This window comes from Neoarius graeffei, chromosome 6 (assembly GCF_027579695.1).
Source record: "Neoarius graeffei isolate fNeoGra1 chromosome 6, fNeoGra1.pri, whole genome shotgun sequence".
In the NCBI taxonomy this organism is placed as follows: Eukaryota; Metazoa; Chordata; class Actinopteri; order Siluriformes; family Ariidae; genus Neoarius; species Neoarius graeffei.
In genome coordinates this window covers 8009992-8031584 of record NC_083574.1, presented here as the reverse complement: position 1 = coordinate 8031584, position 21593 = coordinate 8009992, and the positions used below count along the sequence as shown (strand labels likewise).

General features: G+C 42.3%; 1 protein-coding gene across 3 annotated transcripts in view; it reads right to left on the bottom strand.

Annotated features, from left to right (window-relative positions):
• Positions 1 to 21593, bottom strand: part of glg1b (golgi glycoprotein 1b) — a 136435-nt gene that overhangs the window by 12447 nt on the left and 102395 nt on the right. For all 3 annotated transcript variants that reach the window (XM_060923257.1, XM_060923258.1, XM_060923259.1), the window contains exons 17-22: positions 19967 to 20084; positions 19269 to 19361; positions 13616 to 13753; positions 13294 to 13417; positions 10191 to 10333; positions 6241 to 6342 (exon numbers count right to left, since the gene is read on the bottom strand). In XM_060923257.1, coding sequence (XP_060779240.1) covers positions 6241 to 6342; positions 10191 to 10333; positions 13294 to 13417; positions 13616 to 13753; positions 19269 to 19361; positions 19967 to 20084 — 718 coding nt within the window. The remainder of the gene's footprint in view (positions 1 to 6240; positions 6343 to 10190; positions 10334 to 13293; positions 13418 to 13615; positions 13754 to 19268; positions 19362 to 19966; positions 20085 to 21593) is intronic.

The window sequence follows — 21593 nt, the reverse complement described above, 5'->3', positions numbered from 1 at the left end:
ACACACACACACACTGAATCGTTTCTGTGAATCCACACACAGCTGCACTGTACTCCACTATTAATCCCACATACAATATTGTTCAGCTTCGGACATTACTGTTTTGGACAGGAGGGTTTCTCGGAGAATAATCCATCAAAGAAATTCCTTTGAACTCATCCCCATTTCCTGTTTTCATGCAGTTCCTCTAAAATCCTTCTGTACGAGTTCAGCTCTTCACTCCATGCCTCCATCGTGCCATAAACTAAAGGAACAAAATCACTAGCAGGAAAATAAATCAAATCAAAATCAACGAAAGGTTTATGTGAGAAGTTGATTCATTTCCCATCACACATCACTGATGTTTTATTCCTTTTATACCACAGCAATTTACTGTACCAACAAGTACTTTTTTTTTTTAATTAACCAACCAACAAACGTTTTATTCAGTTATAGTTACTTTGCAGATCATCCTGTGACAATATAACCCTCTCTTTACAGAAAAATTCACCATATTAACCAATGACGGATTAAAATAAATAAATAAATAAGTAAATTAATAAAAAGGCCGGCATGGCTCCATGACCTTCAGTTCTACAGAAACAAAAGAAAAGATTCCTTTGCTATGCCAAATTCAGAGCCAAAGTCAGGTACACTTACTCGTCTGGTAGGCCCGCCCCCTTCTCCCTGTCAACCACTTAATTCCCCAAGTGTACCCATGCCTTTTTATGATATTATTTACCAGCTGGGAGGTCCGTATCGTGAAATACCGTGACCGAGGTCTTGAAAGTACTGAGTGAGGCCCTCTGGGCCGAGGTCAGTATTCAAGGCTGAGGTCACGGTATTTCACCATACGGACCGACCTTAAGCTGGTAAATAATATATTTATTTTTTTCTTTACCAAATTCTAACAGAAAACGAGAGCGCCCGAAAGGGAAAACCGAGCTGAGCCGCCATTTTGAATCCTCATTCACGGCTGTAATGCAAATTGCTTCCTCCTCAGTATACAAGTGCACTTCCATGGCAGGAAAAAACAAAAAAAACAAAAACACACAACTACATTTTGCCGCCTATGTAGTCCCCTATTTATACAAAATTGAGTCATTCAGGATTCAGCCATATTTTTGCTCGGCGTTAGCAACAGTTAGAGGTTTTTAGCTTTCTCCTGAAATGTTTCTTTTATTTCTTCTTCCTCAGGGTAGTAAAACTCGCTTTCGCTATGAAGACTGTCGTTATCGCGATCCATGCTGTAAAATTAATGCTGTTCTCCTGAGAAATGCTGGCAAAAATGTATAAGATTTTTGATAATCTTATAAGGTGGCACGGTGGTGTAGTGGTTAGCGCTGTCGCCTCACAGCAAGAAGGTCTGGGTTCGAGCCCCGTGGCCGGCGAGGGCCTTTCTGTGCGGAGTTTGCATGTTCTCCCCGTGTCCACGTGGGTTTCCTCCGGGTGCTCCGGTTTCCCCCACAGTCCAAAGACATGCAGGTTAGGTTAACTGGTGACTCTAAATTGAGCGTAGGTGTGAATGTGAGTGTGAATGGTTGTCTGTGTCTATGTGTCAGCCCTGTGATGACCTGGCGACTTGTCCAGGGTGTACCCCGCCTTTCGCCCGTAGTCAGCTGGGATAGGCTCCAGCTTGCCTGCGACCCTGTAGAAGGATAAAGCGGCTAGAGATAATGAGATGAGATAATCTTATAAATAAATCTTATTTAAAAAAAAAAAGATAAATGTTGACAAAAAATGCTACTATGTTGTGAACGAGCGAGTCACCAGAGGTCCGTATTGTAGGATACGGACCCACTCGCCAGCCAATCAGAGTGCAGGATTTGATGGAAACTGCACCAGGAAAAAAACAAATTAGAATAACGTTTAAAAAAAACAAGACCAACTGTGAGCTACTGCTCACTTACGTATCCTCCCACTCTCACTAATATCAGAATGCCAGCAATAGGACACTTATTATACAAATGTTGGCTTCAACAAATAATGAACCCTGAAGCAAGTAAGTAAAGAGCAATGTCTTTCCCCAGGGATTTCAAACAGCATCCTGGTAAACGGTCATTTTGAAAGAGCATTTTGCTTCTTGAAATAGCGTCAAAATCCACCCTATCGGTTTCGTAAATACATTCAGTCGGTAAACAGGAAATCGATGTGCGACAGACCTGAAAACGGTATAGACGGTACAGAACCCCAAGCTGAAGTTTGGTACCAAGTGGCTATGATTTGTGGTTGCTGAGAAAAAGGGCCTTTTGGACGGACGGAGGACATACGGACAGAGGTACACCAGTATACCTCACCTCCTTCAGAGCAGGGATATAACCAGTATAACTCCCCCCTTTGGAGCAGGAGTATAATTAATTTAGATGAGAAGTGACGAGGAAAATAGGCTACTTTGTCAATGAAACACACAGGGATGGGCAGAGCTACACATTATACTGCAGCCAGCCAGTAGGGGTGCTAGACCTGTGGTTGGTTCACTTTTTAGAAACGTTAAGCTGTCCATTTTTTTTTTGGTGTTTATAAGGATCATCTTGTAGGTACACACAGTCCCTTTAAGAAACTATATTTCCCATCAGCCAACTTCCGCGTTGACCTACGCCACGCGTGGGCGGGATCATCTACGTCACTTCCTCCACGACTCCATAAGGGACCCGGAAATCCGCCATACTTCCTCTCTCTCGTCTTGGATCCCAAGCCGTCCAGACACAAAGAGATACCCTGCACCAGAAAACCAGATAAAGACGTCTTTTCTTCTTTCTTGCAAGAATCAGAGTTTCGCGCTTTTCTTTTACTTACCTTTGGCCACGGTAAAAATCCAGAATCGCGCAATTTTAAACTCAGATAGAGTTACAACGGGTTTTGTTTGTCTATTATAGTAACGTTACGAACTGTAGCCCGGAACAGTTCATTTAAAGTTTAGAAGTGACCGGATCCTTCTAATTAAAAAGCTGTGCACATTGTCTGATCAGAGACTCTCTTTTCATCACGAGCGACCACGCGTCGGACCAAGAAATCCTCTCCTTTCTACAGAAGCGACTCACGTGCTCCACAACGGTGAAACTCCAAAAGTCTCAGAACATCTCTTCATAATCTTGCTAGAGGCGAGATACTGAACTAAGATTGGCATTTGGGCAGAAAAAGACTAGTCTTAGGAATTAGTTTATGAAGCAGTGTGAATTTAAACTCAGGAACTGTTGAAGTGTGCACACTGATTTTTGTGTTCCATAATTGTTCTATTTTGTTTTGCTCTCTCAGTTTTGTTTAATAGATAAGTTTTGCATGCTTTCTTCTATTCCTTCCCAACGCTCTTACTTTCATTCTTACACATTTTGACCTCATCAAGATTTCAGTGGATTTAGTAATGCTATAAGCTAGTGGGTTAGCTACACAGAGCTAATCTTTTGTCTCCAACACGTGGTCACCCTCCCCCACACCTTAGATAACATTCCTTTGTTCTTAACTCCACAAGGTAGGATTCTTGGGGCCTTAGCTAGCCACACGGCTAATTCTTTTGTCTCGTTAGCAAGCTAGGCTAATCTTTTGTTTACCACAGGCCTCACAAACACATCTTAGCTAGCATTTCTTTGTCTTAGCTAGCGACACAAGGCTAATCTGTGTCTCCACACGTGGCCAACACATCTCAATGAGCAACCAAAGCTAACTCTCTTGCTGTACTTAGAAACATGTGGTCATAAGGCCTCTCACACACACACCTGTATATAATGATTCCAACTGATATCCATTTTTATCTTTGTTATAATAAATTCATTTATTATTGAAACTGTGTGTTTATTTGTTGTTCTGATATTTTTTGAAGTACCCAACCTCAAAGAATTCCAAGGTGCATACGAGTTATGTAATACGGTAAGTGATCATAATTTGGAATATACCATAATTTAGCTGTTTGGTAATTTATTATTAAGCACCAAAATTAATGGTATTATTTAATGAGACTGATTTAATGTCATTGATCACTTAATTACCAATTGCACCTGCAATCTTCCATACAAATTCCAGTGTATGCTGTTACGACTACAGAAACCTCTGTAGAAGAAAATCCTCCCCTGCAAATTAAAGGTTCTGACTGCAAAGTTGAATTCTGGATAAAACGTTCCATGTCTATTGCTGTTGAAGTTGAGATATTTCGCTGCTGCACACACACCGTGTATCCTATGCCTGAATGTTTTGCTGAGATTTAAAAAAAAAAAACCCACAAGTGTCCCGCATTTTACAATTCCAGAGATTGCTGAAGCAATATCACATGACCACCGTGGCGCGTAGGTGTTTGACCTACTTTTAACCAAAACCAGTCTGCATGGGCGAACATGGCGGATTCGGCTCTCCCGCCAGCGGAAAAGAAAAGGAAAGCCTGCTTAGCGAGTGCAACTGCAAGACGGAGCAAGGTTAGACGACGCGTCATTTTTCCAGACAGACAACTAAACCATTCTTGCTAGCGCTGAGCTACTTTCGCCTTCGAATGCATGGGCTCGACTCCACGGTAGCGACTATGGAGTTATACACCTAATGTTTTGATCTTTCACAGAAAGAAATGAGAGCACAAAAGCAGGAACACGGGAAAAAAAAAAAAAAGTGTGTCTTTTGTTTCATGGATCTCTTCGCCAACGTCAACCACAAATTACATCCCTGAGACTCAGAGCTCTACAGAGTCACGATGTTTTCCGCACGTCGCCATTTTAACGTGACAGTTTCACAGTTAGGGTAATTACTGAAAGCTCCTCCCTCGCCTCGCGTTCGACTCCTTCCTGTTTCCGTAGAGCCATACTGTTTCAAGAGGTCAGAAAACGGTCCCAAAATGGAGAAAAGCGACCCTCAGGACATCAAACACTACGTTCAGACTGCAACCTGAAATGACCCATATCCGATTTGTCGTGAAATCCGATTTTTTTGTTAGGCCGTTCACATTACCAATTATATGAGACTTGTATGCGATCTCCAATATGAACGGAAAACGACCCAAAAGTGTCCCGCATGCGCAAATTGACACGTAATAAGCACATCTACGTAATACGTAAACAACAACAACAAAAAAAAAAGCGCACTCTTCAAGTTTGCAAGTAAAGCATGGAGATGAGGCGAGACCTGGCGATGTGGTTTTTGTGGCGGCGGCGGAACTCGCACAATAATCTGATTAATGTGGGCAGCAGACTAATGAGACCGAAGGTGTCAAATTACTGGAAATTTCCAGAACAATCTTATAATCTTGTAATACAGGATGATTTAACATCCAGGTCCCTACCAAATCCACCATTAGCTTGATCAATTCTATAAAAGTCTATTTAAATTCTGAAAACTGTACAAATGTTGTTGTTTTCCACCAAAGAGGCGGGATTAGCCAACGCAGAATAGTGACGTTTGTCTCTTGTTGATGACGTGTAGGTCGCATGAATGCGACCTGTCCGGTCAGACTGCAGTCGCATGTGAAAATAACGGATATGCATCGGAATTAGGACCACATATCCAAGCGGCCTGGGTCGCATGTGAAAAAAATCGGATCTGTGTCATTCAGATTGTCAATAACAAATCGGATACAGGTCGCATATGGGCAAAAAAAAAAAATCGGATATGGGTCGTTTCAGGGTGCAGTCTGAACGTAGTCTAAATGATCACATCTCGTCCACATGACATTGGTCTTGCGAGACACAAGTAAAGGCCGTGCATGATTAAAAAAAAAAAATAAAAATCAATAAAAAGAAAAATTTTCAGATGACTTTGCAGTCAGCACCTTTAACTAGATTTTCTTGTGTAAATGCTGCTTTAAACAAGGCCCAACGTTTTCAGTAAAGACTGACAAGCAAGCGTAATTAAAAAGTTTTGCTTTTTATTTTGCCACATTTTCCCCGATGTCACTAACGTGATCTCTCTATACACCAACACAGAGTGGCTTTAATAGATATTCAGTGTGCTTCTATAGGACGACGGGAGCACTGAGCACTGCTCAAGGTGTAGAAAAGGCCCTGACCGTCTCCTCATTACTTCCACTCCAGTGGATCTGTTCATGGCAGCAGGGTGCTCATTAACACACTTCACACTGGAAGTGATAAGAGCTTTTCCCAACATGGTTAAAATATTTTTATTACGCCTTTGTAAATGGGGGGGGGGGGGGGGGGGGGAAGCGCCAGCAGCCAGGCTGCAGATGTGGGCGACTGTGTACTAGCGTCTGTTTTTAATGAAAGTCGTGGGCGGTTCTGCGTGCACTCGTGATGCTGGACTGAAAAGGTACGTGTACCTGCTTTCACTCACCTCCTTGCTGCAGTGAAGCTGAAGCTGAGGATCGAGTCTGTAATCAAGAGCAGCCTCCTGCAGGATCACTGCGATCTGGTCCTCGCAGTCTGAAGACAGACGCTGGCGAAAAACAAGTTTTAAATTAAAAACAAAACATCGACGTAAAGTAGTTCTAAAGGTTATGGTTTTAACAACACGCGTAAAAGCATTCATTCGGAAAACGAATCGTCGTAACTAATAGCTCGTTAGTTAGTTACGGGTGTGATCAAGAATTGACATGCACACATCACGGACATGAAGGTTACAGTAATATTGGGCTTTCAATGATGATTTCTTTTAACGGTTCTTTTTCTTCATTTTGGGTTTACGGAAATCAACGCCGGTTCAACGACTCGAGAAAGTCCAAGCGAACACATCTTTTTAATTTGGTTATGAGCTCATCCGGCCGACAGGCGAGGAGTTTGCGCCATCACGTGTCGTCCATCGTCCACGTTTCACAAAAATTACTTATTCTCTTTTAATTCTTCACTGATTTTTATCCTTTTTGCCTGGGATGCATGTGGCTTTTACCCAAATTTGCATAACAGTTGCGATTAATAACGCAGATATGTAGTAATTAAATCATTCAATCCCTAACGAGCAGTTTCCACACAAATCGCTTCTTCTCTCGGAACTCTTCACCGATTTTTATTCTTTCTGGCATGAAGGTAGGGGTGCCTAGGGTGCATATAACTTCTCCCCAGATTTGTTTCATTACAATTATTAATGACGTTATGGACTAATTAAGCCACAGTTCAACGAAAAAAAAAAATCGCTTATTATAGGACACTTATTATGAATGTTGACTTCAACAAATAATGAACCCTGAAGCAAGCAAGTAAAGAGCAGTGTCTTTCCCCAGGGATTTCAAACAGCATCCTGGTGAACTGTCATTTCGAAATAGCATTTTGCTTCTTGAAATATAGCGTCAAAATCCACCGTGTGTTTCGTAAATACATTCAGTCAGTAAACAGGAAGTCGATGTGCGACAGACCTGAAAACAGTATACAGTAAGCCCTCAGTATTCGCGGGGGTTAGGGACCGAACATGGCCGCGAATAAGCCAAAATCACGAATACTTGTAAACCCCCCCCCCCCCATAAAACTGCTCACAAATGCTTATTTTGATGTCTAAAACACTCCCTATACCCTAGGCTATGATCCCAAACAGCAGCGTCATTACCTTCTTCTGGCGCTTAGGTTCCTTGGCATGAGCCTTAGAAGATGCAGAGCGTTTAGGAGCCATTGTAGGGCGTAAAAATTATTCAAAAATACCAAGAACACATAACACGTGAACAAGTCTGAACTACGGGAACCGCGAGACTGTACTGTACAATGCGCTCATTCGTATCAGCCAATGAGCAGCAGCCCGCCATTCAAACTTCAGCCAAAAGCGAGCGAGCATTCGGCTCCGAGAATGCAAATGACCGCGAATCGCTGAGATTTCCGCGAATGTATAGGAGATATGTTCTATATAAAATCCCGCGAATATGTGAATTCGCAAATACTGAACCGCGAATAGGCGGGGTTCTACTGTACACGGTATAGAACCCCAAGCTGAAGTTTGGTACCAAGTGGCTATGATTTGTGGTTGATGAAATGGATGGAGAGGTAAACCAGTGCATCCCCCCCCCCCTCTTGGAGCAGGGGTATTAGTATAGGTAATCGTATGGCGCCGAGTAAAATTAAGGATTAATTTCACGAGTTTTATCACAAGTGAAATTGATCCTTAATTTTACGAGGAAGCGTACGATTACTTGTTTATAATATACAGGGCCAAATTCGTACTTCGGAAACCATTCAAGTTCACAACATTTTCCATTCATGTTTTCTGAACCAATCAGGGCGCGAGACTATCTTGCACGTTTGAATCAGTTTCTAAAGCATTCCTTGTTTTCGGAAATCTCTCGCTTTTCCCTCGAGGACTTTTCATGATTCTTGAAAAGTAACATCTTTCAGGATAGATCCCGGATATTTCGCGTCTCAGATGCCGATCCGATGCTGCCTGCGTTACTTTAAAAGAGTCTGGTTCGTAGTTTTCCCCATTTTCTTTCCTCACTTCTGCATAAAACTGCGATAGCACCTTATCTAACTCACAGCATTCATATGCCACTAGAGAGTCGTTTATTTGTCTTTCTGCGGCCTGTTTCTTAAACACGGAAAGCCAAAAACTCGTATTTTTTTCGGTATTTTCATTTTTGCTTGCAGCTTTCAATTGGTTTATCATTTCTTCGTCAAATTTAGCGAAACGCGGCATTGCTGAATCACCAGTCAGCCATTTTGACAAAATTTGCTAATTTTTGTATACGTAACCAAGCAACAAGCTAGCCAATAGCATTTCAGAAATACGGCCCCGTGTTAAGGAAAAAAGCCCTCCTTGATTGACCAATCAGAATTGAGTAATTTGGCCCTATGTATTATTATTATTATTAACAACCTAAGTGGGTGTGTATATTTTTGACTTGCATACCAAATTTTTTTTTTCTTTTAAAAGAATGTTGTACAATCATTCTGCCACAGAAAAAAAAACAAAACACACACACAAAAAAGAACGGTTCAAAAAAAAAAAAAAAAATCACTGAAACCCAATACTGCCATGACATTCATGTCCATGACGTGTACATGTAAACTTCTGACCACAAGTGTAACTGTGAAGGACGTAGTCACCAGTCACCACAAGGAGGATTTTAGTATCAGAGCCTTGTTTTGGTTCATATTCTCAACGTTATCAATAGTTATACCTGTTAAAAACATCAAATCTTGCTTAGACGGCCATTTTGGCATACGGATTGTCCGACTAAAGGTTTTGAAGTACCAATTTCCTTCTCAAACGTCAACAGAGATGTTTTAAAATATAGGGTGTTTCAAAAAAAAAAAAAAATCTGATATTCTGGGATATTTACATCTCAAATAATATTTTTTGAAACACCCTGTATTGTAAAAACATGTGATTATGATTAGTGCAAAGTAGTGCTGTCAAGCGATTAAAATATTTAATCGCGATTAATGTCGCGACTGTCATAGTTAACTCGCGATTAATCGCAATTTAATCGCACATTTGTGTCACATGAAAAACCATGCAATTCTCTTATCAGCATAAAAAAGTGAATGGGCTTGCTCACCGTTTGAACTACGGGGGTACTCGGGGGATCTGAGATCCCCTGAAACGGACATGAGATCCCTTGAAAACATGATTTGGGAAATGTTGGGGGGTCTCTAAAATATTGGCAAAATGATGTTTATTGACATAGCAATCGTGTGTAACGGGAAGCATTTGCATATCCGAAGTGAGCGCGCGATGGAGATCCGCGCTCTGAGACAAGCGCAAGCACCCCCCCCAAGGGAAAAAAAGGGACCCCCCCGAAAATATCGGCATAGTTCGAACACTGGTTGTACCAATGTTTTTTTTTTTATTGCAGAGCATAACACGTCTTGTCACAGCCACTGCAAAGTTGGGCTAGACCCGCCAATGGGAAAACGAAACCTAAGCCGAGCACCGTGGCTCTTCGGGGGAGGGCAGAGGACTCTGGCTGTGCGGGGCGTGGCATTACAGTCTAGCTGCTATCGTTTTTCTAAGCAAAGTCTCTGTTCCAAGTTCCTGGCAGTTTCAAAAGCTTATGAAAAACCTACATCATGTCACAGAGCGTTAATCTCGCGATAAAAAAAATTATCGCCGTTAAAACTGAGTCAAGTTAACGCGTTAATAACGCGACATTTTTGACAGCACTAGTGCAAAGCTAACGAGCTTCTTTAAGGTGACACTACAAACTAAGCTTATAAATAACTCCTTGAATGAGATTTATTCAAACGTATAAAAAAAAAAAAAAAAGCCACAAACTCTGTTAAATGTAAAAATGTGAATTAAACACTGACGACAGTCACTGTATTTTAACTACATGGGCAACGAAATGTAAAGTTTATATTCAGTACCTGATCAGCATACTTGAGCTTGAGACAGGAAATGACCTGGCCCTCCAGTTCATTGTAATCAGTGGCCTTGTTCAGAACGTTCTGACAGAATTTGGGAATATCTGCTTTGCAGGCCTTCCGTAGCACAGGATTCAGCCTGTAATCTGAATACCAAGAAGAAAAAACAAAAACAGCGAAGCAAGTAATGTACACGAGACTCCTTGTAGAAGAAGTGCAATTAATTAACTGCTTAATAGCTTGCAACAAAACCCTCCAACATCACATGATTTAAAGCCGGACTTCAAGCTACTTCTGCATCCTTGTAGTAATAAGCCCTATTCAGACTGGATTAGTTTACCATCAAAAGGGACGTTTGGAATATATTTACTGATTTAAAAATAAATAAATGCTGCATTTGGACAGCAATAAAATCACAACAGAAGCGAGTTTCTTTTAATGCAATATTTGTGATCAATAGAGTTAAACTACATTTAGTTATATTTCTCACTGAACGGTTTAAATTTTTTTTTTAATTTAATAAGACCTGCTTAACATAATTAACAGTTATTCCACGAAATTGAGTCGTACATGAGCTGATAGCTGACGAGGCGCATAGCACTGAATTGTCTATAAGCCATGTACGATGAGATTGAGAGGAATAACCGTTTTATTCCATCCACATTGACTGGATTTTGAGAAATGGAGCATTTTTAGTTTTATTTTTTGCAAATTCGAGAAATAAAAACTTTATACAAAACATCCGACAAAATCATTTCTGCTTAGAATGGAAAACAAACCGACGAAATGACAGGAGCAATTTGTGAAAAATGCTATAATAATAATAACTCTTGGAGGAAAAAAAAAAAGGCACGTTCTTACCATCAAATGCTTTTATTCCATATTTTGTTGCTTTTTTTTTCCCCCGAGTAGTTTTTATTTCGTCCTCGGTTGGTTCAGCAACACGCGCCGCCATTTTGTTTTTCTGTACTCACGGAATCTGAGCTGATATCCTAGTAGTAGAGTAGCCAATCAGAGCACGCGATTGCTCGTATTTGATATTATTATAGTTTAATGCTTGTTTTTTTATATTTTTAATTTAAATCTTTTATTAGTTCGAATGTATTTGTTACGAGTCTTTGACTCATTGTACATATCGACAATAAAGCAAGCCATTATTGATTGCTCGATTGGGTTGTATTTTCTACAAAAACATGTACATTTGTATCATACGGTCTGTTCCTTAACGATCTAATGTTAAATGCTGATAAATGAATGACTTTAAATGAATCGTGGTTTGAAGAAATGCAATTCAATCAATCATTCATTCATTCTTGATCAGTATTTAACAATTTAACATTAGATATTTAAGGAAGTGGCAGTGATGGTCATCATTTGCAGAAAGCTAAAAAAAAAAAAAGTTATGATGGCTCTTTTAACCCTTAAAAACCGAGTGTTGCATCGATGCAACACAAACACGCTCTACAAAACCATTAAACATACACAGGGGAAGCCATGGTCTAAAGGTTAGAGAAGCAGTTTTAGAACCAAAAGGTCACTGGTTCGATTCCCTTTACCAGCAGGAATGGCTGAAGTGCCCTTGAGCAAGGTACCGAACCCCCAGCTGCTCTCCAGGCTGCTCGGAGTGTGCTGTACATCTCTGGGTATGTACGTACTTTCCGATACAACTTGAATGGTGCTTTTTTTTTTTTTTATTTACGGCATGTGCATAAATCATGCGGGACGGGACCCAAAGCTTACTGGAGGGGAAGTGTCTGCACTCGGACTCCTTTGTTAGGAAGAACGCAGCAATTCCAGTGAGTTCTGCGCCTCTTTGTGTCATACTGGGGGGGGGGGATCTGGGAGATCCCTGGTTGACGAAGAAGCTATTCAACAAAAGTTTTTCTTCACGGAGTGTTTTTAAAAAAAAAAAAAAAATGTTTTATATATATATATATATATATATATATATATATATATATATATATATATATATGGCACAAACTTCACGTGTGGGTGGGCTGTCCAGGAATGCATTCCCATTGGCTAACTTGTGTTTGACTGACAGCTACGCTCAGCCATTCCCCGGAGGCTGTTGCGGCCGTTCCCGACTCGGATTCTGGCGGACTGTTTGACGAGTGACCGATCCATTGACGGTAAACAAGGATCGAGTGGACTTCAGTGGCGACTAGGATATTGAATTAATTCAACAAAGTGTAAATTCAGTATCATAGTCGCCACTGAAGTCCACTCGATCCTTGTTTACCGTCAATGGATCGGTCACTCGTCAAACAGTCCGCCAGAATCCGAGTAGGGAATGGCTGAGCGTAGCTGTCAGTCAAACACAAGTTAGCCAATGGGAATGCATTCCTGGACAGCCCACCCACACGTGAAGTTTGTGCCAAAACTGCAAGCAAAAAGTCAGGGAGCGCAAACGAGAAAGCTGGAATCGCAACCAAAATAAATTACGTCAAACAAAACTGAGAAAGACGCGGAACAAAAATAAAAGGTTTCTGAAGAGTAATAGACTGATATTTTGCACAATTACACGAATAATTTGTTTGCCAGTCTAAAAAAATTGACTTTTTTCTTTTTTTTGTATTTTGATTTGTCGTTTTTGTTTGATATTTCAAAAGTATTGTATGAACATTTTGGCACAAAATTGATTCCATAGTCTTAAATCATTATTTTATTTCTCCTCTTGGAAAGGTTTCCCCAAGTAGCGTCATGCAGTCGAGGCTTTTCAGCCCAGACCAAGTACACGGCCGAGCCCCTCTCAAAAGCATCTGTTTTTCGTTTTGCTCTTCAGGAAACGTTTAATATTCAAGGAAGGGTGTCTGATGCGAACGCTACGATGTACAAGCGCCGAGTTTGGCGAGAAACAGGTGCCAACTCAGACGACATGAGCTTTGTGTTGGATCACCAGGCATAAAATTGTGTTTTGACAACAACACCTTTACTAGCAGATACATCAGACAAAAAGAAGAATTACTGGGTTTTGGATTCAGACGTGAGCACAATACAAGATAACATTTCAGATTATGCATTTATTATAGAACACTTGAAGTCACGTCATTGTCTCGGCTCTTTAATTGCTCAGGGTTAATACGCTTTGCTCTTCACTCACCTGTGCTCTGAGTAATCTGTCTCTTGGTGATCATCTGCTTACATTTAGGGTCCATTAGCTCACTGTTCTTGTTCCGTTTCAGGCACTGCAGCATGTCCTTGGCATCGGACTCCGTACAAAAACGCTGACACAGGGACGAGGGGTGAAAAGTAAGACTGAGAGCACATTAGGGCTTCTATTTAAAAAAAAAAAAAAAAAAAAAAAAAGGGCGCAGCCTTCTTGTTCTCTCGTTATCTGATTCTTTGATAGATTACCTTTCCTTTCTTTTATACAGCCAATGCATTTTTGGAGAATGACATTTTAAACAGGACGCTTCGCTCACCTTAATCATCTGTTTGCAGACTCTCATTAGCTGGTAGTCCAGCTCAGGGTCCATCATCTCCAACTCCTGCAGCTTAAACACCTTCTGATGGCACGTGTTCGACAGCAGCAGTTTATTCTCCTTCAAACACTCCGTGACCTGAGTGGGACATGAGGGCTTCAAGTCACAGCTGGAAACACCCTGGATGGGACATCAGTCCGTCACAGGGCACCACACACATTCGTTCACACCCTCATTCAGACCTTAGGGATGATTAATCCTAGCCAATCCGCCTACTGGAATGTTAAAGGAAACCGGAGAACCCAGGTGGACATGGAGAGAACGTGTAAAGATATTCCACAAAGCACCAATCGCAGTCAGTCAGTCCATCACAGAGCACATTCACACACTCATTTCACACCTAGAGGCCAATTAGAGTAGCTGATTCATCTATGGAGGACTTTCACATGAGGTCATCGCAACCGTGGATTTGTTTACGTGGCCATGCTGCCAGGCGACCTTTGTGTTTGCCAGCGCCTGGCACAAGTGTACACGAGTGAGTGCAAGCCAAATTCAGGACATCTGTAGAAGTTGCTTCTAAAAGAACAATACCAGAGACCCATAGTGCTTTTGGATGTAATAACAGACGTGGAGATTAGGGCTGGGTTCAAAAGATCGATCCACGATCCGATATCTATTCGCGTTAAAAAAAATACGAGATCGATTCAAAAATGTGTGGATCGATCTCTTCCAGGTGGCTATAGGCACTATTTTCTCGACCACGCAAGGACCGCTATAAAAAGTGGGTGCCGGCAAACGAAACCGAAACTTAAGAATGTGAGATGGCTGAAGCTGCACAGCTAAAATCACCGCCTGGCCTGAAAGCTGATGTATGGCATTACTTTGGATTCAAACGTTACGAGGAGCTGGTCTACAGCACGTAGACCAGCTTCTTTTCCTCCAGAAAAATTACACAATTCCTGAAGACTAGGAGTCTTATCAGTCAAGCATAATTTCTTACACTTTGCTGTGGTTGCTGAGCTACTGTTTTTTATTTTCTTTGTGGTCATTGTTGGTTAGTTCTGGTCAATGTTTTAATCCTGCCATGGGTATGTTAAAATCAACCAAAAGATGGCCACCAACTGCCATGGTTACACTCAGACTTATCAGTCAAGCATCATTTCTTGCACAACTGCTGTGGTTGCGGAGGTGCTTTTTTTTCCCTTTGTGGTCAGAAACCCTGCCATGGGTATGTTATTCAACCAAAACAGGGCCACCGAATGTCATGGTTTTGATTTAGAACTCAAATAAAACCTGGATTTTTTTCATTCCAAAATAAGTCCTTTAAATCCTTGACTCTTCTCTCTCTCTGTGTCCCTCTTACACATACACAGATACATGCACAAACACATATGGGGCTGTTCCAGTCAATAGGGACAGTTTTTACTTTAAAGTGACAATCCAGCAATACCTAAGTAGATCGATATCGGATCAAATCGGATCGTGACCTTATGAATCGGAATCGAATCGATCCAGGAAATCTGGATCGATTCCCAGCCCTAGTGGAGATAAGCGTGGTTTTACTTTTCACCGCTTCCCGGTGAACCCAGAAAGACAAGAAAAATGGCAAGCTGCAGTTAAACAGAGAGAAAAAATAATAAAACCATCCCTGTGTGTAGAACATTTTATATCAGGTTAGTGTGAAAGCTCTGTGTAACGTTAAAAATGCAGATCTGGATGTGCACTCTGGACGCGATACATTTTACTCAATCTAATGCTTGGTTCGACTAGCAGTATGTTTGTTTGTTATGTACTGATAATGTAGATGAGGCTAAACACCACAAAATATGCTGAATCTCAGTCCTGGCCTGTTTATTACTATTAGAGCTTACCCTTGTCATAAGGTATTTTTCTTTATCGGGAATTTCCCATAACATACCGGCACGAAACCTGCCTTGAAATATCAGTAGGCATCTGCACTTCTGAAAACCTTTAGCATCTCCGGTGTATTTAGAAGTCCCAAAAACTAAATAATAGTTCAGGATGTCATAGTGTCCTAAATCAGGTTAGCCTGGGCCCGCCCATCCTAAGTGTGACGCAACACGAGGGCCTGTTGCGAGCTTAGTCTGGCAAGGCAAGCTATCTCCAGGTCTTCCAAGCTCCCGAAAAATCGGGAGCCAATCAACTTTGAGCATCTCCAACGGCCCTGGGTAGAGGCGTGTTCAAGGCAGTGATGTAGTAGAACTGCGACCGGAAGCCATAGATTGTTTACAGAATCTATGCCGGAAGCGCTTCATTCACTAGACACATTACGAACATGGAGCAGCGGCAAGCCTTTGACACAGCGGTAGATGCTGTATTGAAAGCATTCAACGGGAAGTTCTCATTGAAAACGGAGCAAAGAGCAGCCCTGGAGGTATTTATCTTCTTCCGGTTACTCAAGCAGTTTCCGTCGCGTCACATACGTCAGAGGAAAGAGTGATGTGATTGGTTTAAGCTTCGTCACAGCCTTTTCTGGCTTCGACCTAGGGCTGTGCGATATATCGAATATACTCGATATATCGCGAAAATTCTGTGCGCGATACATAAAATTATTATATCGTAACTATCGAGTATTTTATGGTCATCTTCCGACTTGCGTTTGTTTCGTGTTTGTTTAAAACCTTTTCCGGTGGTTTTCTCCCTGTCCCTCAGGCAGTAACGTGAGAGGCTGCCTAAGGGTAAAGAAAACAATAACGTCACGCACTCGCCAACCAATCCCGAGCGACATCTCGGTGCTGAAAGGAACTTCAGGGAAGATTTTCTAGTTTCAGTTGTGTTGCCAGATTGGGCGGTTTTAAGTATATTTTGGCAGGTTTTGAACATATTTTGAGCTGGAAAACGTTAGCAGTATCTGGCAACACTGCCGGCGGGAAGATTTCCTGGTTCCGGTTTACAGCGCTGACTCAGTTCGTGCAATCGCTGGTGTTGCATAGGCTACTGTGTAAGCTCTGGCAATTTCAGCGACAAATTACTTCCTAAAAGAACTAGTAAGGGGTCAGGCAACTGGCATTTTTTTGGATATCGCGAAGAGGACGTGGAACAGCAAATGCCAGTTTGTAAAGTGTGCAAAAAAACCTGTCATCACGAAAGGCAGCAGCACTACAAATATGTTCCATCACCTGAAACTCACCCGGTACAGTATGAAGAGTCTCTTAAACTCCAAACTACTTGCCCACGAGCTGAAACCCCCCCCACAAGCTAAACAAACGACCATAATGGCCTCGTTCTCCAAAGCCACCCCATATGAGAAAACGAGTCAGAGATGGAGAGCTATAACGGATGCAATCACTAACGTCATTGCCAAAGACATGATCCCAATTAGTATAGTGGAAAAACCAGGCTTCCAAAAATTACCAAACACACTCGATCCCAAATACGAGTTGCCTGGTCGCAGACATTTTACAGAGAAGGCAATACGGGAATTATACACATCTGAGAGGCAGAGCCAGAAAACACTCAGTTCAAAAGTGTGCAAAGAGAAAAATTATGTTTTGCAGATCTCTCTCTTCTCTCCCTCAATCTCTCTCTCTCTATTGTGAATGTTCCAGTGGTTCTCAGTAGTCAGGTTAATAGCTTGGAGATCTATTTTTTTAAATAATTTAATGAAAGAGCACTTTTCTTATTTAGGCTAAATGTCTCAGTGTTGAGCTTGCACTTTATTGATGAGCTCTGAGCAGCTCTGTATTGTGTTGCCCCTTTGTTGCAATTTTCAAGATTGTTTTTGCAGTTTGTGCCACATCTTTGTTGAATAAAAATAGTCTTATTTCAATTCAATTGTGATTAATCACCAACATGAAAATTTAAAATGTGTTGTTGAAAACCACCTGTAAAGTTAACCAAGAATGTTATTTAATCTGCAGGGATTGTAGTGAAAAGAGTAAAGAGTAAAAGTTAGATTTCATGGGGTCCTTTAGAGGAGATTTAAATATATCGAGATATATATCGTATATCGTGAAATGGAGAAAATGTATCAGGATATTCATTTTTTCCCATATCGCACAGCCCTACTTCGACCAGTAGCAAACTGAGGCATTTCAGGGAGGCGGGTCAACCACGCCTTTGGGAAACGGTTGGGCTTAATATCTTTGCCAGACCAAATGCTCGCAGAGCTTTGAAGTCGCGTTAGCCAGACTAAAATCAGGTAGCTGGTTTGCTGAACAGTTTTCTCATGGAATGAATACATTTGTGGGTAAATTAAGAAGAAGCAGCCTTCATTTTGGTCACATATACACTCGAGCACAGCCAAATTCCTTCTCTGCATTTGAAGCGGTGAACAAGCCTGTGCACATACACAGAGAAACTATGCAGAATAAATATCGAGATAGAGACCGTGACTAAAGTCACAGTAATTTGCACTAGCTGACCTTTGTCAGTTGAAGGTCAAGAAAAAGTGGCACCTGAACAAAATAAATGGATTGAAAAAGATCATGAAAATTGACAGTTATAAGTGATTGAAATAAAAGCCAATTTTTCATGGATCGATCTGGATCAGCGATCCGGATCAGCACCAAAAGTCATAGCAACGTAATTCAGCCCAGAGATATTCTTCATGTGAAATCTGGCGATTGGTTGAAAACTGAGGCAAAAATAGCATCCTAAAAAACGCTACTATAATAATAATAATAAGAAGAAGCAGCAGCAAAAAGATCCTGAGCGGGAGTAACAATTTGTGCTCCCACTGCTAGCACAAATTAATAAATAAAAGACTTTTGTGGGTAAATTATATGGATTTTTGATGCCTGCATGTTTCAGCTTTTGGATGTAATATGATCTGCTGGTATAAAATAAATTTTCAATCGTTTCGAAGAGACCATACTGACTACAGTCATCTTGATTTTCATTATTAACGGTCACGGTGGGGCGGCACGGTGGTGTAGTGGTTAGCACTGTTGCCTCATAGCAAGAAGGTCCGGGTTCGAGCCCCGTGGCCGGCGAGGGCCTTTCTGTGTGGAGTTTGCATGTTCTCCCCGTGTCCGTGTGGGTTTCCTCCGGGTGCTCCGGTTTCCCCCACAGTCCAAAGACATGCAGGTTAGGCTAACTGGTGACTCTAAATTGACCGTAGGTGTGAATGTGAGTGTGAATGGTTGTCTGTGTCTATGTGTCAGCCCTGTGATGACCTGACGACTTGTCCAGGGTGTACCCCGCCTTTCGCCCATAGTCAGCTGGGATAGGCTCCAGCTTGCCAGCGATCCTGCACAGGATAAGCGACTACAGATAATGGATTGATAGATAGAACTGTCGTGGCTGTTTCTTTGTTTGCCCGGCAACATGGCGGACGTTGTGTGAAAAACAAAAATCTGAGACGTCAGTGAAAGACCTCGACTGGCAGGAAGGGAAGAAACCCCACGTGAGCCGTGAGGCCGTAACGCTCCCTGCTGTGCCACCTGAACTAGCACTCCAGCAATGCAAATGAGACATAAAAACTAAATTAATGCCTGGGTTTTATTTTATTTGCTAGTTTCCGAGGCAACATGACTAGTTTTGGTTCAAGTTCAGCGTACGAGATCTTATTTCTAAGCAGCTTGCTTCTTCAAGATGAATGAAGACATGTTATTTCAGCTTGTGCAAGAATGTTTTGCTGAATGATACAAACACCTGTATTAACACGCCGCGCGGTGCGATCCTGGCTTACCTGAGCATTACCGAACGAAACAGCAGAGCAGAACCTCTCGATGTCCTTCTTACATGCGCTGTGCAGCTCGGGCTCGAGACGAATGTCCTCCGACTGAAACATATAGAATAGAAATGACAAACTCATTTGCTTGGGGCTGTTGGAATGGCATTATTCTCTCTGCTCTGGAGTCAACAAGCCAATCCGCATTCAGCCACAGCGGGGTCTCGGTCATTGGACAGGCTTGAACAGAAAGAAACTTGGACGGGCTTTGAACCGTTCAGCATCAGTGTGCTGTGCAGGAGGCCTTTGCTTACTAGCTCACATTTTTAAAAGTCTTTCCCGTCTGAACAGAGCGACAATACGGTCCTGTTGTCAAACATTCACGTCATGGAGATCTGGTGCACTGAACAGAATGATTGGGACCTCATTATAAAGCATGGTGCTTGTTAAATAGACACAGACATCTAGATAGGAGACGCCGTTAACACTGACGAACTAAAACATGAAACAGCAAGTGAAAGAACTGTTCTAACTCTACTGCTCCAGTGTTGAAAAGCTGAATAACCTCCACCTGAACAGCACCTTTTTACTTTTAGTGCGCAATGGTTACAGCTTTAACTTTACATTAGTTTTAAATTTTGACAGCCAGAATTAGTCAATTTTTCCCCCCACACACACGAGAGGCAGCGTGGACATCAAGAGTGCACACTTCTCACCATTTCCAGCTCCTCTACCCTCAGCTGTCTGCGACACTTCAGGGACACTCGCTGCTCCTTCACATCCTGGAGAGTGTCGTTCCTCACTGTGGTGCTCAAACAGATCACTACATCACCCCTGGAGGAAGAGTAAAGACCAAGAGAAGGTGAAATGGACAGATGGTGGAGTCATGCAATGGCGATAATGAAGGCATGCATGTTAAGCATTCGTCTTACCATCCTTTTGAGAACATTCCTTTGAGATAATTAAAACGCAGCAGCTAATGAAATGCTACGCCACACCTCAATCTAATCCTAACCTCAGCAACCACAAAAAAAAAAATTCCAAAAAGGTAAAAATTGTCAGACATTCCTATTCTTGCAAGGACATTTCATGTCCAAGACACACACACACGATGACTTGTTAGGAAAAATTAAAATAACCTTTGAACCAAAACTACAAAATCAAAAATGGATAATATGACCAACACCGTTGTCATCTGTCCTCCAAATTACTTTTAAAAGTGCATGCGTGACACACACACACACACACACACACACACACACACACACAGAGAGAGAGCGCGAGAGACACACACAGACAGAGCAAAAGAGAGAGCGAGACCGAGACAAACACACAGAGAGCGAGACCGAGCAAGAGAGACACACACAGAGAGAGAGAGCGCACGCGCCACAGTCGCACAGAGACACGCGCACACGCACAGACAGAGCAAGCAAGACAGACACACAGAGCAAGAGAGAACAAGACAGACAGACAGTCTCACACAGACACACAGAGCAAGACAGAGCAAGAGAGACACACACACACACACACACAGCGCGAGAGAGCAAGAGAGAGACACACACACACACACACAGAGAGAGAGCGCGCGCCAGTCACACAGAGAGACACACACACACAGACAGAGCAAGAGAAAGCAAGACAGAGACACAGAGCTAGACAGTGCAAGAGAGAACAAGACAGACAGACAGTCTCACACACAGAGCGAGACAGAGCAAGAGAGAGAGAGAGACAGAGACAGACATACACACGCAGAGCGAGAGACACACACACACACACACACACACACACACACACAGAGAGAGCAAGAGAGAGCGAGACCGACACACAGAGAGCGAGACAGAGCAAGAGAGAGACACACAGACACAGAGAGAGAGAGAGAGAGAGAGAGAGAGAGCGCGCCAGTCACACAGAGACACACACACACACACAGACAGAGCAAGAGAGACACAGACACAGAGAGCGAGAGAGAGCGCGCGCCACAGTCACACAGAGAGAGAGACACACACACACACACACACACACACACAGAGCAAGACAGTGCAAGAGAGAACGAGACAGACTCACACACAGAGTGAGAGAGAGAGACACACACAGAGAGTGAGACAGAGCGAGACAGAGCGAGACAAACACAGAGAGCGAGACAGAGCAAGAGAGACACACACAGAGAGAGAGAGCGCACGCGCCACAGTTGCACAGAGACACGCGCGCACACACAGAGACAGAGCAAGCAAGACAGACACACAGAGCAAGAGAGAACGAGACAGACAGAGACAGTCTCACACACAGAGCGAGACAGAGCAAGAGAGAGACACACACAGTGCGAGAGAGCAAGAGAGAGCGAGA